General features: G+C 42.0%; 1 protein-coding gene across 8 annotated transcripts in view; it reads left to right on the plus strand.

Annotated features, from left to right (window-relative positions):
• The window catches only part of ncor2 (nuclear receptor corepressor 2), a 104,989-nt gene that overhangs the window by 40,756 nt on the left and 45,028 nt on the right, over positions 1 to 19,205 (plus strand). For all 8 annotated transcript variants that reach the window (XM_078250198.1, XM_078250203.1, XM_078250197.1 and 5 more), the window contains exons 6-11: positions 6,482 to 6,595; positions 11,886 to 11,942; positions 13,729 to 13,781; positions 17,539 to 17,605; positions 18,625 to 18,797; positions 18,996 to 19,089. In XM_078250198.1, the coding sequence (XP_078106324.1) occupies positions 6,482 to 6,595; positions 11,886 to 11,942; positions 13,729 to 13,781; positions 17,539 to 17,605; positions 18,625 to 18,797; positions 18,996 to 19,089 (558 nt within the window). The remainder of the gene's footprint in view (positions 1 to 6,481; positions 6,596 to 11,885; positions 11,943 to 13,728; positions 13,782 to 17,538; positions 17,606 to 18,624; positions 18,798 to 18,995; positions 19,090 to 19,205) is intronic.

Raw genomic sequence — 19,205 nt, forward strand, 5'->3', positions numbered from 1 at the left:
ACATTTTTTCATTCACGTTGTGATAAGAAAGTGGCAATCCCAGCAGATTGGGTTTTGCAGTCTCTTTAGCCTTCCTGCCCTGTTAAGTACTGCTTGGCATGCAGCTTAAAGAGGTGGTTCAGAATTTTGGACATAAGACTTCATTTCCAAGTTAGCCAGTGTGTTATTTATAAGCGGAGACAGTTTTCGAGACTTTTCATCCAGTCCTTCCAGTTGCAGAGTTCACTGGTGCTAGGCTAGCGTAAGTCAACAGTATCTGCTAGCCTGCCACTAAAAACTTAACCACTAGTCTTAACCACTCCACAGTACATCCGAGGCAAATAAATTATAATGACAGACTATCGATGTAAATGTATGTGTTGATAGAATAATGTTAGAAGTAAAACTACCCTTGCATCGCATTGCAATAGTTATACTTTGTTCCCTGTAGTTGGTAGCACAGGCTACAGCAGCGGCGGAGTGATATTACCTAGGCTACTGAGAAAGCTGGTTTCCATGACAATCACACAAGTTTATTTACCTGCCGCTGCAATTTGCATGTAAACTGTCTGAGTTTACATGACTTTTCTGTCAGCAATTACCTGAAGTTAGCGGTTAGCCCAGCCAGGTATCTACCAAGAGTGTAGCTATACCGTTAGCTAACGTTGTCACTCTCCACAAGTGCATAGAACTGTAACGTTATCTCCAATAACGTTGTCAGTCTCAATCCATCAGTAGCAGCTAGGCTAACGTTATGAAAGGGGCTAGCTTTATTAGCTAGCTAGAGTAGCCTACCAAAAGTTATTACCTGTTCATCAGTAGCTGTGGTGCATCTGGAAAGACGGATGGAACCGCATTCATTGTCAGTGACTTGTGGTCCTTTAGATTGCGGGGTTTTTCAAAGTCGTCTGTTCTAAAATGATCACTACACATTCGCCACTTGAGTAGAGTCTCTGCCTTGATGTCCAAGCCAGCAGCAAGAAGCCACAGAAGGTTCCTTTCTGGATCTCCCATTGGAAATGTGTGGAAACTTTGTGGTGCCCATCTGTTTGGTTTATTTTTACAATTTCTAAATGCACACTGAATCACCATGTTGCCTTAGTTTCCAATCCAATGCTTCAATAGCAATGTACTAGCTAGGCTACTACTACTAGGTGTCCCGACTGTAGTGCGCTTCTCTGTTTACTTTTCGGCGCAGTACTACTAACCGGAGCAAAGTAAAATTCCGCTGCTGCGAAACTAGTCCCTCAAAATGCAATGCGATCATTGAGATGCAAGGGTAGTTTTATTTCTAACATTATTCTATCAACACAGACATTTACATCGATAGTCTGGCGTCATAATTTATTTGCCTCGGATGTACTGTGGAGTGAATAAGACTGTTTTTAGTGGCAGGCTAGCAGATACTGTTGACTTGCGCTAGCCTAGCACAAGCGAACTCCCCAACTGGAAGGACTGGATGAAAAGTGTTAAACTGTCTCCACTTATAAATAACACACTGGCTAACTTGGAAATGAGGTCCTATGTCCAAAATTCTGAACCACCCCTTTAATATGACCCACCCTTTTAGAATTATTTGTAGTGATGATTTAGGTACTTCAAAGTTCTTTTTCATGAGATTGAGGTTATTTTGTGGACAACGTGTAAGAAAAGACGATGTGTAACAGTGAAGAAAGCTGAGTAGATGCCACTTTGTGATGTCATGCATGTGCATTCTGGACATATTTTAACCAGGCAGTTCTAAAAAGCCTAGAAGCGCTACCTTGTATCCGTCATGCTTGTGATCATGTCTCAGTTTTTGCCAGTGCTGGCACCCTTGTTGAATTTTCTTAGTGGCAGTGTTTTGGCTTGTTTGAAATGTTCATGTGTGGTTTTCCAATGTGACTTTCCCTGCCAGGCTCCAGTTGGCATCAGTGCAATAAAGTCTTAAACAGACTTTGCAGTGTTGTAATCGCTGCATTCAAGTTCTGTAGCTGTTGTTGCTCAATGTGCCGCAATTCTGTATACGCACTCCTTAATGCAGCTGCATTCTCTTTTTTTTCTTTTCTTACTTTTTTATTTAGGAGAAAAGTAGGTTAAAATATGTAAGGCTATAAATAACAGCTTCCCTGGGGGAGGAGGATAATGGTGGAGGTTTTGTGACTGCTAAACCACTCATATCCCTGCTGCGCTGTCTCCCTTTTGGCCGCCTGCCATGTTTAGTAGAGAAACTGCATGGTCGAGCTTGCTCTTTTTTCACCCGAATCCCTCCTCCACCATGCATGCTGTTATGTTAACATTCTGTTCATTATATATTTTTTTAAATTAAAAAGTAGCATTAGGTATTTTTACTCAAAGTACCCTGCTATTTGTTCGAGAATGGCCTCCAAATAACAATATTTTTTTGGTCCAAGATAAAAAATGAGACACCTGCTACTTGAACGCTTTGTACATTGCTCTTTGTTAATAAAAACGACTTAGTATATCATTAATCTGGGTATTTGACCTAATTGCAAAAGGAACCAAAATAAAGCTGGCTATCGGATTCCAACCTTAGAGTTGATTTTGTGAGTGATTGAGAGGCTTAGCTGCTTACAAGCATAAATCAAGACCCCTCCACTCACCCTCCCTCAATACACACGTAGTGTTTTCATGAATGTTTTTTTTTTTTTTTTTTTACAGTCCGGCTCTCTTCAAGCATTAAAACATCTGGACTAATTAAGTGGCACAGTAAAACTTTATTTAAAGAGTTGTGGCAGAGTTTGTTGATGGGCGGGGTTTAGGGCTTAGGTTACCGCCAGCCTGTGTCATGGCAGCCAAGCTCAGGATGGTTGGTTTATTTTATTTTACTCTGTGGTGGGTATGGAAAGGGAAGGGGGGTCTCTATGGGAATGTCTCTGTTTCCCTCACCAGATGCTTATCCCGACCTTTCATGACACATGATGATCCATCTTGCTCTACTCTCATGTGGATCCTCTGGAGGCCACCTTCCCCCTTTCTGAAGCCCCTGACAGGAGATGAGAGGGAGGGGGCTGCCTTAACTGTAGATCAGCTACATGCACGCCACTCAGCGACACTTGGTCCCGGCCTCCAGGCAGCTAGTTACAGCCGAATACACTCCAATTTATAGCCTTTAAAACATAGAGACTGTATCCAAACATTTTCAGGCAAATAAAGATAGATTTTAAGATTTATTTGAAATTGTTCAGCGTCAAGGTTCTTCTGTTCACTTGAGCAGGCAATACTTTTTGCTGATAGTTTTGTTTTAACCGTCAAAGTGTTTCGAAATGTTTTGCGAAAATAGACAAAAGATGTAGAACATTTCATTATTGTCTTTGGATGGTTGTATGAAATAAAAAATTTTGTTTTAGTATCATGAAGTTAAGATGTAGATATGTTTCGGTTAGGGACAGGTACTTATGAGATGTTTGATGCCCTAAAGATGTTGAGATAATTGTTAATCAGAAGACACTGGCTGCCGAGTAGAATTTTTGTCAACTTTTACTCAAAAGTCTGACCTTTGCTCTTCTAACATAATTGACTAAAGGCATGAAGAGGTTTTAACAATGCTGGATAAGCCCTACCATTGAAAGATTGAGGAAGACCAAAGTTTAAAGCTAGAATGCGGAACTTTTACATACAAATAAACGTCCGTTACATTCAACCCTTTGCTAAACAAGTTCATACAATGCTGATTAAGCCTATCGCCGCCAGAGAAAGCTCTCTGTATTTCTCACTATACCGGAGTTGTGATGTCTGTGTTTCTGTTTCTGAAGATGCCGATACAGCCTATTTGTACTCATAAACGAGTAGTTTATTAACTCTAGAACGTCGTCTTTTATTAAGCAGTACACAAAGTGCCCGTCAACCAACCTTGCTCTCACTCACTTACAGTTCTTCACAGCATAGCTGCTTATTCTGGCTCTCTGATTGGTTAAACTCCAAGTCAATCTACCTATATTACCCAACACCATGACAGGCAGGAAGGGGGAGGAGACCACAGCGACGCAGCGTTATTATGAATCCCACTGCTTTTCTTAAGAATGTTGACAGTGTTTGTGCGATTACTCCCACTACTAGAGAGGGGAGACAAAGGTTTCGCACTCCAGCTTTAACTGTATAACTAGCTAAAACAGTTCAGCTAAAAAGTAACTAACACAGTCACAATGATAAATAATAGGCAAGACAAAGGTTTTGCTTCCATGGTGAATGCTACATACAGCAGCATGCCTTCTTTATGACTGTATTAGGGCTGTTTTTTTTTAATCGCGATTAATCGCTGAATTTCTATAGTTAATCGCGATTAATCACATATTTTATCACATGATTAAAATTCTATTATTTTGCATTTCAGAACAGTTTTTAAGTACATATTAACAATCGAAAGCAATTTTTTACCAGTGTATCTTGATTGGGAATCAAATGAATGCAAAGAAAGTTATTTTTATGAACTTGATTTTAAGATTTGTAATTATTTATTTACTGTAAACAAAAGAAAAAATGTGTGAATCTGTCATTATTGCACAATTCCTCCAAGTACCTAACTAAAAAACAAAAAATCCCTATCCTTACTAGAGTCAATCTAGTGTTTAGTAACTCCTAAATAATGTTGATCACTCACTGACGTCCAGTGATCACCGGTTAATGAGACAGCATTTGCAGCACTTTGCAGCAGTTCAGTTGGGCTGCTTTCTCCGTGTCGTACAGGCTGTGTAGTGAAAACTACTGTCCCCCTCGACGGCAACGAGACGGGTCAGAACATGCCAACCGTAGTGCGTCTTTAAGACCCGAGTCTTCTACGATGCTGACAGGTCTGCAGTTAGCCCGCATGCTAGCGGGTAGCATCACGCTAACTGTACTACTATGCTTAGCTCCGTAGGTGGTAGCTCAAGCTTGACGTGCTTCGGTGATATTTTAATTCGGCTTTACACAACGTGCATATGGCTTTCGACTTGTCTACGAGCCGTCCGGGAGTTTTGGAAAATAAAAAGCTCCATTCAGAGTTATTGCTGCTGTGTTTCTCCATCATGCCTGCAGCCTGCAGCAGCAGGATGTGTTAGGAGGAAGTATGGCAGCTTGATGATAAGTAACGGTGCTGCAAAGCGTCAAAATAGTAGCCGCAAAGCCGAGTGAAGTGTAAAATAAATTAATAAATGGCGGCATGCGATTAAAAAAAAATTAATCGCATCGCGTCTGCCCTTAATCGCATCGCGGTTAACGCGTTAACGCTGACAGCCCTAGACTGTATATATACAGCTGTTTTCTGTGTCGCATTAGAACATGTAATGTATAAATAATTTGAATCTTTAAATCACGTTTGCCTCCTTATCGCCTGCCATTATCACAGGCCAGAAGGAAGTGGCTACTTCCACATGCTGCATATTGAGTGTGGGAGGATTAATGATCCTGACTTGTCCATTAACACCTTTTCCACATCTGGTTTGAAGTGCCTCTCTAATGCTTATTGTTTGCATTTACTTGGCCTTTTCAATTTCTGTTAGCTATTCAATCTGGAGAAAGAAAAACCCGCAAGAAGTGTCTAAATGAAAATGCAGTGCTTTTCTTTCTATATGCTGAATGTCAGAACAGACTTCTCCTCTATCTATACACCTTCAAGAAAAGATTGATGGACAAAGAAGCCATGACTGAATTCTGCGTGAAACATAAAGGTTGACGCACCTTAATGCTGCCAGGTTTTTCTCTTTTAGTTCCTCACAGTTCACAGCCCCGGAAATTCTTACTTTCTGTCTGTCTCTTGCCGTGTTTCGACCGCAGGAACTTTCCCCCGGAACTAGAAACCTTCTGAGGAACTCGTTGCCTTTCGACCGCAGGGACCAGGGTCTAAATTAAGTTCTGGGGGCTTTATTTCTCCCCCCAAAAAGTTGCTGATCAGAGGCTAGTGCTTTCTGAAAACACAGGAACTTCCGGGGTGGGTTTTGCAGGGATGACCGTCGCTGATTTGAAGAAGCGGTCAAATCTCAGTTTAATACGCCGACCGCTTTATTCACAAAACAAGGAAGTACTCATTTTGTACTGTTTTGTTCACCGTAGACCGTAGTTCACTGTTTCTGGAGTACAATCTCCAAATTATGCTTTGTTACATGCCAGTGTGACTGCTACATTAGAAGAAATCCTCTGTAACATTGTTTCTCTGGGGCTAATTTCCGACATTTCCTTCTCATACTTTTCCTTCCGTCTCTCGCTCTCTTAATTTTCTCTCTCTCATTGGATGTTCCAGCCACACAGCAGGCGTTGGCTTTGTTTACAGGCTGTTGTAGTAACTCTGTGATTAACTAGGAGTTAATAGCTATTACAGCTAATAGGACAGTTAGTCTTGTCCCTGCTGGAGTGCTGGGGGAGAGACGGCTAACACACACCCTTTAACCTCGCAGCAGGAACTAGTAAGCCACAGGTCTTCCTGGAAGATCGGGGGCCCTTTTTGGATTTGTTAAGTGTTAACTATCATCTTTGTGTGTGTGTGTGTGTGTGTGTGTGTGTGTGTGTGTGTGTGTGTGTGTTGCAGCAACAGCTAGAGGAGGAGGCTGCAAAGCCACACGAGCCAGAGCGGCCCATCTCACCGCCACCCAGCGAGGCCAAGCACCGCAGCCTGGTGCAGATCATCTACGATGAGAACAGGGTCAGTAGAATACACACACACACACACACACACACACACACACACACACACACCAGAAGCTCCATCTGTGGCCACCATTCAACCCTAATTTAACTTGCATTTGAATGTGGTTTCACTTAATCACATTTGCAGTGTATTACCACGAATGGATGTCAGAGTGAGAGAGCTGGGTGCTTTTCTTCAACGTTTCACTGGGCTGATTTCATCAGCTGTGTATTCTCTGTGGCCTGCTATGGTGTTTTGCTTCTAATGTCGTGGATATGGAAACTAGTCAGTGTTAGAGATACATACAGTGCATGTAAGATTATCCAGCAAGTGCAGCTTTGAGCAAACTATAGAGAGATTTGGTGAGCCCCCACGGTGTATACTTCTGCCATCATGTTTTTCATTACATTTCGTAGACAACACAGACAAAAAGTAGACAAAGTATTTATCTCGACCTGAGCCTCCCACTTTTTACTGTCAGGCAAGGCAGAGCTCTTGCAGAAAGAATAAGCTACTAAAGTTCAACTCTGCAGGCATGGTGAATCACATGCACACTATGCAAATATAGCAACTTAATCATTCTTTCAAGGAAAGACAAACAGAGCAGCGGTGCGGTCATATAAAGCTATTTGTAAGCAGTAAGTTAGTCCTACTAACAGCACTCATTATATGCAGCAATGCTCTGTGCAGGTTACCTTTTTAAAATGGAGTGTTTCTCAGTGCTCTCAGTCCCCCTAGTGGTGAAATACACAAGTCTCCTTTTCATTGGAATTGGCCTTTTAAAACCGGGACCTCCTCTCACGAATGAGCCCCCCTATGAGAAACTAGGAGTAATGTTGAAACTCCTCAATTCAAAGGAAAAGAGCCCTTGAATGTTTTGAACAGCTTCATTCAAGCAACATTGAAGGCAAATCATTTGTATAGATTGCAAATGGAGAACCTAGTTGGAAACCCATGTGTTGGCAGGATCCAACATAACATTTTTTCCCCACTGGCCCCCCCAGGCCAGTAGATCAGGGTCTTACTACTCTTCTACTAATTGTTAATTTATTAATCAAATATACATTGTAATGATTCATCGAAAAAACAAACAAAAATACTATTCTGCATCTACAAATATGAGTTCAGTCAATTTAGTTGGATTTGCACTCTAATGATTCATAGTTATTCTGAAGTAATGCTTGTTTTAATTTACGTTTAAAGTGTGTGTGTACGCGCGTGTGTGTGTTATATTATTTTATATTATTATTTTTTTTAATATTTTGGCTCTGTTACGTCCTTATGGACTTAGGCTACATGCAGATGAATGGAGCCCATATGCGAATACCTTTTGTCTGTCTTTTTAAAGCAATACCACATTACAGGGAGTGTCCTTCATCACTTTCAAACTTACTCTCATCCAGCTTCACTAAACTACAGCTCTTATATGCAACAGCAGGACTTCGCAGGTTGCTGAAGACTCCTCTGAAAGGCTGAAAGTTTAAGAATGACTCATGGCTTACTCCTCAATGTTGCCTAACCTCTGTAACACTTTCCACTTCCCTCTGACTGGCAGGATGTACTCTGGCCTATTGCCTACCGCCCTAACCTCGCTATCTCTCTCTCTCTCTTGACCTAACCCGCTGTTCAACTTTTTTCTAGTTTCACTCACGTCCACGTGCGTCAGTGACACCAAAGCATTTACTCATCCAGTCATATTCATTCTTTTAGTCACTCTAACATTTGTTCTTATTTATTAATTCCTAATTAATTAACATCACATATGCTCCATTTACCCTTGGTTTTTTAAGTGTGTCATATCCTGATAAAATGCTGCATGCAAATCAGGGCAAGCCCTACTCCAGCCCAGAGGTTGGTGGCAATGCATCTGAAGTTGTATTAAAATGCCAGAAGAAGAATAACTTGTGCACTTTAGGATTTTGTTTACCTTTTGCTCGTCGTATCACAAGCTCGCACAGATACTTCAACCATACTGATCACTGCTCTCTCACCCACATAGGTCGTTTAGTTGCTGTACTTTGATTACTGACCTGTTACCCGTCTGTATGAATATATTTGTTTAAAGGAACACGCTGACTTATTGGGACTTTAGCTTATTCACCGTAACCCCCAGAGTAAGACAAGTCGATACATACCCTTCTCGTGTCCGTGCGGGTTGTAACACTGTCTGACGGTTCCACCGGTAGCTTAGCCTAGCACAGAACCTGCAGGTAACTGGTTCCAACTAGCCTACTGCTCCCAATAAGTGACAAAATAACGCCAACATGTTCCTATTTACACGTTGTGATTTGTAGAGTCACAGCGTGTACAAAAAAACAACGTCACATGAGACACAACCGGGAACTATATTCTCAGAAAGGCTTGCTGCAAAGCAAATCACTCCGCCCAAGTAGCAGAAGTAGCAGAGCTACGTCTTTCTGAGACTATAGTTCCCAGTTTTGTTTATGGTTAGAAGATGGCTGTGTCTCATGTGACGTTGTTTTTTTGTACACGCTGTGACTCTACAAATCACAACATGTAAATAGGAACATGTTGGTGTTATTTTGTCACTTATTGGGAGCAGTAGGCTAGTTGGAACCAGTTACCTGCAGGTTCTGTGCTAGGCTAAGCTACCGGTGGAACCGTCAGACAGCGTTACAACCCGCACGGACACGAGAAGGGTATGTATCGACTTGTCTTACTCTGGGGGTTACGGTGAATAAGCTAAAGTCCCAGTAAGTCAGCGTGTTCCTTTAAAGCGCTGTAGCAGTTTCTTTCTGATGCTGTAAATGGCTTTTTAAATCAGTTACTTATTTACCTAGTTGCATTTTGGAGGAGTATAGATTGCGTATGCGTCCACTCCTGCATTTACACCTTTTTAACATCTAGCTTGAATGCTTCTGGAATGCATTTAAGCTTTTTGATATGGGACATCTAACTTACCAAGATGCATGAAATGATGTGTAAATAGTGTAATAATGTTACGTTAAAGCTTAGTTATGTTTTGTGTTTATCTGTGTGCATATATGTACAGTACATACATATATAGGTGTATGTGTGTTAAAGCACCTGGCTATAATGAGCTGGTGTCACTACGGTGTCATCTGTCCCCTCTGGGCTCAGTGTCACTAGCTTTCACAGACAGGGTTACAGTCACATTTCTACCGACAGCCCATTGTCAAACCCCGGGGGTGGCTCAACTCAAGTTCGCTCTTCTCATATTTGAGACATAGCTGTCACGGACATGAGCGCAGGAGAAGACTGCCACTCTGAGAGACTGCATTATCATAATTCTGTTGAGCTATGCTAAATCCTCACGTCTATGCCGTATTAGGATGGCTCTGTAGTGCTTTCTCCCTGTTTGCCTGTTTTTTTTCTCTTCATGGAACGTTTTGTAACACTGTGACTTTAGTTGCATAAGCACCCACAGTGGGTTTTTTTTTCCATAGTTTTGTCCCGTTCAACATTTTCAGGGATCATATGACCTGCTGGGGAACATTTCTTGTTGACTGCAGGCAGCATGTACAACTGTACAGGTGCACAGCTTTATAGCTTATTATGCCACTGCCATAGTAGCAGTCCTGTGTGTTACCACAGGGGGGCATAATTAATGTAATGGAGCCAGCCTCTCTCTGCTTGGGTCGTGGGGGTGTGGGTGTGTGGGGGGTGTGGGGAGATGGATCGAAAAGGCAGTTAGAATACCACAGCAGCGCTCTCTGTGTATTTATCCACCCCTTTGGAGAATTAAGGTAATACTCCTCCTTTGCATCTCATCCATCCCCACTTTATTTATTGCTAAATTTGTCATTTCTAGTAAATGATGCCATATTCCAAGAGTTTTGAGGTCAGTATCAAGTATCATGCAGTCTTAAAAAGTTTTTAAATTTGCCTAAAAAGTGACATCCAGAATAAGAAGAGAAAACCTTTTAGCCTCCCTGAAAGGCTGGTTTTAAAAATCGCTGTTCATTAACTGCTCCTGTAGTGAGCACGCTTTCTTTGCATCCGGTTACACCTCGTCACTGGTGAGGAAGCAACAGGAATGACGAAACCAATGCAAGACGAGTTAAGGAAGAATAATAGCATCATGTCACTGTATTTGCATTTAAATGGCATGTATAGTATGTGCAAATGTAAATCATCAGTGCTTCTTTTCGCCTTATGTTTTAGAGGAAATGCACAGGGCACTTTCAAAAACTGGAGCCGTGTGTGGCTTCCCTCATAGTTGGAAGCCTGTGTTGAGTGAAGTTAAGCTATGTGCCTGAGCTCCTCTGGGGTCTTACATCCAAGTGTGTTAGCGTGAGTGTTGTGTAAACTTCCCCAAAAAACTCCTGTGCTACCTCTACAGTGAAGACAGAGAGAAAGGGACAAGGAAGCAGCATGACATGGTGGGTGGTGATGAATAAAGGTTGATGTGCACATACACACTGGCAGGTTCTGTCTCTGTTATCGCCTCTAAAAATCTTCCTCGGCATCCCAACCCTCCCTCACTGTACTTCCATCCTGTCTGCTCATTGTGTCCGTCCTGCCAGTCTCACTGCGTGGTCACTGAAGGAAATGAAGTGAGATTGGAAGCAACAGAGCATGTGGTTTGTCACCAAGGAAGGGTGTTCTTGATCGATGAAGCGGAGAGAGTGTACAGAGTGTATTGAGGGGAAAAAAAAAAAGAGTGGAGCGATCATTGAGAGGGGTAGTCTGGGACGCTGCTCACACATTTGTCTGCTGGAGCTAAATATAAATGTATGGAAGAGCAATGTTGCAGAGAGATCATCCAGAGACACAGATGGAGTTTTTATTTTATTTTGCTGCTCAGCTTGATGCCCCAACACCTCTTATCTCTTTTTTATGGTTCCTGACAAGAGTTTTTGTTTTAAGAGGCTGAAGGTGAGATCTTTCTCTGCTTTTCATCAGATGTCTCTTATGAGATAAGTGCCAAAGCCCTTTAGCCCACCCTCCTTTCACGTTTTTTATTTTTTTATTTATTTATTTGTTTTTGCTCTTTCTCTCCCACTCACTTTCTCTTCCACTCACTTTACTGCCTGCATGCTCTTTTCTCGCTTCCTCTCTCTCTGCTCACGGGAAGGGAGTTTTCTTTTCTTTTTTTTCTGGGAGAGGAAAGCGGGAGCTGTGACCCAGCTTGAGTTAAAAGCTCTAATAATAGTCGGTGCATCCATCTCCCCATCCATCCATCCGTCCGTCCATCCATCCATCCAGTGAGCAGTGTTGTAGCCTCAGTGATCAAGTGAGCGTGCTCACCGCGTTGCTGTGGTGATGGGAGACGTGCAGGCGGCCGGCTAATGTACTACTTCTGTTTGTGTTCCCTTACCAGAAAAAGGCAGAAGAAGCTCACAGGATACTGGAGGGACTGGGACCCAGGGTAGAGCTGGTGAGTGGAGACTTTGATTTGATGTCATGTGTATTTTTCTTTTTCCTGCTCTTTAGTTTTTGCATTATTGACATGTGGGAACATTTTGTTGACGGTCAGGTTAGAGGGATAAAGGATGCTTGGGAGGGACCAGTAACACGTTCTTAAATGCAAGGCCTCTTGAGCAGGGGTGTAAAGTAATGAAGTAAAGAGATTTGATTAATGTACTCCAAATCTCCATTAAGCAATATTGAACATATTGAATATGATGACTCACATCAGAGTGCAGTGTTAAAGGGTTGCTTGTACCCAAATATATATATATATATATATATAAAAAGTCATACATTTGCACATACAATATCTGTTCACGCATCTATCCATCCAACTTACTCTCACACTCGCAGTCACCCAGTGAATTTGATCACTTGTTTTTTTTGAATGAATGACCTTATTTAACCCACGCAAGACAGAAAACAGGTTCTCCTCTGTTTCATTTTGAGTGAGTTCTTGTGCTTGAATTTAATCGGGTTATAGGGCTTCAGTACGACGGAGCATTAGGGCCACATCAAGGGGAAGAAAATTAAGGAGGACGATTTTTTTTGTTTATTTTGCATTTCGGGAATAAAGTCGAAATGTCGAGAATAACGTCAACATGACGAGAATAAAGTTGAACTACCATTTCGAGGAAGAAAACTGATATTTCAAGAATCAAGTCGGACTTTTGAGACTAAACCAAACTACTAGCTTTACCTATAGTCTTCTACAAAATGCCTCGTGAAGGCCTATATGAACTCGTGAAATTACACTACACAGAATCGTTTTTAATAACAAGGAAATTCGTTCTCTTTTAGCGCACGAACACAGTATGGTGATGAGTATTAGGACTTTGAAGAGATTGTGCCGAAAATTGCGTCCGTTCAGAAGGAGAAACCGCACAAACTTGGAAGAGGTGGCCGTATTCCTGCAAATAGCTTGTAATGGACTAAGGCTATGGATGGTTACACCTACGCGCAATACAGAGAGGATGTGTTGTATCACAAGACACAATAAGACAATCGATCAGATAGTTTGATCCTGAAGGAGTGGGGCTCAGGCGAGGATGTAACCCATATGATGGGTGGCATGGCGGACAGTCGCTCTAATGTGATTAAGTGATAAAGGAGTTGAATTTATTCTCGTCATTTCAACTTGAATCAATCGCATAATTCAATGCATAATCAGCCAAAGTCTGCATATTTATGCGGGGGGGGGCATTTCTTCAAATACGCCGCATAGACTGCAGATTTCCTTCGCAAAATATGCGGGGCATGCATGATTTCATAATCCCCGCATTTTCGTTGCAAAAAAAGTCCCATATATCTTAGCAGAAAGTTGAAAAATGTTGCGTTTACGTCACACAAGAGCAGCCATTTTCCCGTTGCCATGGGAACGTTATGAAGTGACGTAATTACGCGACATGAACATCATTGAAAAGCTGCAAACCCCGCGATGAAGCTGCAGTTTTTGCAAGTTCCCGCAATTTTATCGCATAAAATTACATAAATATCCCGCATATTCCATCGCATTTTTTAAAGAAAACGTGCCGCATAATCAAGGATTTTTGCCCGCAACAATCACAAAAAAAAACACTCATGTTATTTGCTAAACATTTCTGCAAACATTGAATTCTACATTTATTATGGGGCAAGGTCAGAATCATAACGAGGACATGTTGGGAGTGTACTCAATCTGTTCACTTACAATCTGTTGCACAACTGAAAGTATGGCTGATTGTTAGAACTGTTTGTTCCTTCTTGTGTTCCAGCCTCTGTACAATCAGCCTTCTGATACCAAGCAGTACCATGAGAACATCAAAATGTGAGTCTGTCACTGCATATGCCTACACACTTCCACATCATGAAATGTTTTATATCTAGCCATCAAAGTAGAGAGAGTTTAACCATGGATACGGGAGCTCATGTAGGATAGTTTGATAATGCAAACTGTGTCATCACAGATCTCAAAGACCGATATTTGTTTTTATATATTTTAAATACAAACATAGTTAGTAAATAATGCATTTCAAGCTGTCCTGATGCTCTTGAAAATTGTAGTATAATTAAGTATTGTGTATATCAAATTCACATTACAACTCTTAATTGCTCTGGGTTGATGAGGATGCTAGAACCTATCAAAGGATAACAGGCCAGAAAGGCTGGAGAAGCCCTGTTCTACAGGGAGAAACTTGATCTGTTATCAATTTGTATTTGCTGTACAGGGGATATTTGTTTGTGTACAAATGCAATAACTAATAATAATAATGCTTTTGCTCTCCTGTTGTGTTCTGCTCATCAGATCCTTGATTTTAGTTTTTTATTCTCTGTAAACTTAAAAATACTACCACTAGAAATTAAAACTGTGACCTTAGCAGCTATTAATTCCCGTAGTAGTTGTATATTTCTTCTGTGAGAGATTGAACCTGGCCACTTGTTTCCACCCCCAGCCCTCAACTCCCCCTTCCCCCTTGGCAGACTGCAAAGAATGGCATTTCAGAAGGGGATGTGAAATTGTCATTATGTAAACTTAGTAATGAAACTTACTGGAATAAACGTTTGTAACGTGGGCAGCTACAGAGGGTAAAAAGATAATGCAAAGACCGCATGGAAAAGGACCTGCACTTTTAGTGAAGTCTTCAGTTTGAGTATGACACGGCAGTGATAGTGGCAATGAAATCAGCTGCCAGATCAGGCCATAGGCTAAGGCCATTATTTTACTTCCAGTCAAGTTCTGTCAGTGCTGTTTGAATCCATTCCTACATTTCTAGTATTATGTAAGTGTAGTGTCATTATTTGCCCTTTACATTTGATACCTGAATAGGTTTTTGTGTTGACTACACCTGTTTTCTCCTTTTTAATTATGCATTTAAACTTCCAAATGGTACGAACTAAGGCTCACTGTTATTTTGTTGTGAGGACCTTGAGTATGTGGTTTGGGGCAACAGCAGCTTCATATCAAAGAGGTTGTTGGTTTTGTATGCTTTAGAATGGGACTACCATCTGCTGTCTGTTATTTTCCATCTCTACTGAGCTAACAAGATGTTAGAAGATTTGTATGTCATATTTATATTCTTGCCACATCAAATCCGCTTTAACTCTGAAGTAGCTACAGGTCATATTTTAATTCAGGTTATGTCTTTTTGCTGCTGACAGAGCTTCAGAACATCTATGCTCAAGCAAAAGGTGCATTGGTATAAAACAAAAAAACATAGCTATTACCTTTGAAAATAACTATTCATTTCTTTTTTTGCCCCTGATATTATAAAAATAAATATTAACAACAGGATGCCTTTCTTAGCATCCAAGATTGTGTTAGGTGAATGTTTAATAGATCATGTCAATTTCATATGTCAATTTCATATATCTGCAGTTAGAGGAGCAGAGAGTACACAACTGTGCGTGGCCCTGCCATGTCTATCAATACAGCTCTGTAATCTTTTAAGGGCAGTAATTCAATGAGGCACATCAAAGGGCTGCAAGAGGGTTATAATAGCTCAACTCCACCATTGGCACATTGGCATACCACAAGATGTGTCTGACCTCTTAGCCACACACTGCTCTGTCTTCACTGCTTTTGATCCCTGCACCGTTTGATCAGTATCATTGCCTCAAAGCAATTAACTGAAAACTCTCCCTTCTCCCTCTGTGTGTGCGCGTTATTAAATACCACTGTGTTGCTTTGAGCCAGCACAATTGACTTCTTTGTTTTGCTAACCGGTTTGCCAAACCTGGCACTCATCCCTACTGGAATAGATGGGTAGTAATGCTCGGCATCCGAGTCCCCATGCGGGTTCATCTCCTGCTCACGGTGCCTTGACCGCTCAGCTGACGATACATTTGCCAATATCCGTTGCATATTTAGACTACTATGAAAACAAAATCAAACTTTGAAGTCTAAAAATATGTTAGCTCAGTGTGCTTGTACCACTGGGGAACATCTGTCACAAGTGTGCGTATAAAGAATCTTTCAGCCATCATGTTTTGCAGGTATTATGCCAATTACAGCGTCCACGGATATCTCAGAAGTGGCACCGGCTTAGAGCAGGACAAAGGAAACCTTTCGTAGGGGTTCAGGGCTGCTAATCTTTCCCTTTGCCATCTGCTGTCCAGAGGACAATGCCATCTCTGTTTTTAAAAGGCTTAATCTGCCAGTCCTGTTTTTGCCATACCAAGTTAGTTCTCACCCATTATATGCCACAGTAAGTGTGGGTATCAACAGTATCTAGCTGGGTTTGGCAGCATTTCTCTTTTCTGCTGCAATGACCTGACTCAATATGTGTCTGTTTGTGTGGGAGTGTTTATGTAGTTGGGGGTTAAGGCTGTTTAGATTGAACTTGGCTTTGTTATTGCAGATAACCCATTTGGGAAATGGAGAAGAGGTCATCCTGTGTGTTTGTCCCTTTAGAGCAGGGGTGTCAAACTCAATTTCGCTAAGGGCCACACTGGAAAAAGAGAATCGCATCAAGGGCCAGACATGTAGAGTTTATTGACATGCTTTTATTTAATTGAAAAAGTAAAATATCTTTGACTCAATTATTGCATGTCTCATATAGTCTTCTCACTTACAGTCTGGTCCACAAGCCATCCTAGAATTTAGCAAATCAAGCAAAACAATGATTATATTTTCTAAGTAGGCTACCACACAGCTGACTCACAACAACCTCTTTCACAGCGGGAATATGCAAACGCTCTGGTTCTGTGGGAATCTCTGAGTCTCAAAGTCGGCAAATTTGCCAAATTCAGCTTTGAGCGTTGCGTAATTGCAAGTTGAAAAACTGTTTCCCATGTTTTTGTTTTGCCGCACAACTATTGTTGTCAATAGTTGCGGGCCAAAATTGATTGTGAACCTAAATTGATATGCGGGCCGGATCAGAATTTGCGAGGGGCCGGATTTGGCCCGCGGGCCTTGAGTTTGACACATGTGCTCTAGAGCCTAAATGCTATCATGCTATCTTCCAATTTTCACAAAACTCATATACCACTAGTAGCCCACTTCCTGGTCTTCTGTCCTCGCCTGAGACCAAGAGGGCCCTGCGGCTCAGCTGAAGTGACTAATGTAGAATAAGATAACATTAATCAGTTGGGAACGTGACCTTACAACTGACAGATTAAGTGTCAAGAATAAAATTCTGTCTTGCAGCACAGAAAAAGACAAACTGAGTGGCTGCCTAAGAAGATTACTGGCCCTGACCTTTATTTGAAGCACTGTGGCTGGCTGTTCCCAGCCCAGACAAGTTTTATAAGTTTGGCTCACCTCGCTGTCCTTTCCACCCAGAAGCAAGTCTGAGTTTATCGAGCGGTGGCATACAAGGACAGGCGTTGTTTGTGTGTGTATGTGTGTGTGAGAGAAAGTGTGGTTTTTGTTTATTGGTTAAATAAGTGAGGCGGACAAAGTGCAGAGGGTAGAAAATGTGTACCCGAGGATCTGGAGAATGTCATGTACTTAGATTTATTATGTGACAAGCGTAATAAAAGCGCTGTCTGAATTGCTGTTTTTGTGAATGTCTTTGCCTTATTCTGGATTTCTATTCCTCTGCCCCTCTCTTTTCTCCATGCCTCTCTTTCGTCAACCCTCTTAGAAACCAGGCGATGAGGAAGAAGCTCATCTTATACTTCAAGAGGAGAAATCATGCTCGTAAGCAGTGGGTAAGTAGAGAACTCAACATTTTTGACTCTCTGCTGAGACTCTGCCCATGACGGATGACTAGTGTGAAACTGGGCCAGCTCCTCCATGAAGAAAGTAGCCATTTTAGGCAGACCAAAGAGGAATAGAGCTCTGGGCTTTTGGTACTCTTACAGTGCCCTGCCCACAGTCATCTGAAAAAACACAACAACCTAGATCTGTTTAATTCACTGTCAGCCAAGCACTTATAATGAGCATTGTACAGGGTTAATCTGTGCTCTTACCTGCCAGTGATTGAGGGAGACTGAGCCAAAGAGCATGACTATTAATAAAGCAAGGATCAATGGGGTGAGCGCTTATGCTACAGCCAGCAGACATCTTAAAACCAACTGGCTTGACAGAAAATTGTTATCATGTCCACAGTTTTACTACGAAATGATCCACAAGTCGGAAATGTGATGGGGAAAATAGTTTATTTAACTGCATCCAGCCTCTGAGATAGTGCCAGCAACAAACTTTCACAGCTCTGCACAAAAGTTCAACAGTTCAAAAGCAGCACCTGTATCAGAGCCTGAGTCGTGGGCGAGTGTCCAGCCTTCTCTCGTGTTGTCTGATTAAGGGGGAGGTAGCTGCTTGTGGGCGGAGTGGGGGGGAGACATCACCTTGGGGTTTATGAGCCCACTGAGGGGCCGTGTCTCCAGCGTGTTTAATGGTCCGCTTTACAGCATGCCTGTGAGGAAGCTGGGAGGAACGGCGGCCTGTCGTCTGGTAGAGACTGCCCATAGAATACCAACATATTTCTTTGCCCCTCTGAAACATGTAGATGTTCATGGTGAGACACAACAATCTCTGCGCTTTTGGCGATGTCTTGCTTTATCAGTAACTGTTAAATGTTCTGTAATTGTACTACCTTAAACAGTACGGTCCATTAATTTTGTGTCTTTAGATCAAAGGCAGACCTGCATCAAAGCCAGAAAGAGAGAGAGTTGGTATTTAAGCAGATCTGCAGTGGTTTGAGATCTTTCTTTCTGTGGTGCTTCAGGAACAGAAATTTTGCCAGCGCTATGACCAGCTGATGGAAGCCTGGGAGAAGAAGGTGGAGCGCATCGAAAGCAACCCGCGGCGCCGAGCCAAGGAGAGCAAGGTGCGGGAGTACTACGAGAAACAGTTCCCAGAGATTCGCAAGCAAAGAGAGCTGCAGGAGCGCATGCAGAGGTGAGGTCACAACAACAGGCAATCTGTGATTGTTCAACAGTGTAAAAAGCGGCCTTTGGTGTTTTTTGTCTCCTCCGTTGGAGGCAAAAAACACCATCGAGCGTAAAAAGCACTTCATTTCTGGAACGGTCTTAATCAATTTGATTTAGTGCCTAGTTACTAGTTTTGAGTGACATGTCTTTATTTCTCCTTTTGCAGCCGTGTTGGGCAGCGAGGAGGTGGGCTGACCTCTTCTGCAGCTCGCAGTGAACATGAGGTCTCCGAGATCATTGATGGAATATCAGAGCATGAGGTAAGCTCTTCTGTTAAAGATGGTTTGCCCCTCCACTTCCTCTTCCAGCAACATTTAGGGTGTATTCACACGATCACACTCTTGAAGTTCAAATTGCTATGGTCGCCAGACCATCT

The sequence above is a fragment of the Sander vitreus genome, chromosome 5, assembly GCF_031162955.1.
Source record: "Sander vitreus isolate 19-12246 chromosome 5, sanVit1, whole genome shotgun sequence".
In the NCBI taxonomy this organism is placed as follows: domain Eukaryota; kingdom Metazoa; phylum Chordata; class Actinopteri; order Perciformes; family Percidae; genus Sander; species Sander vitreus.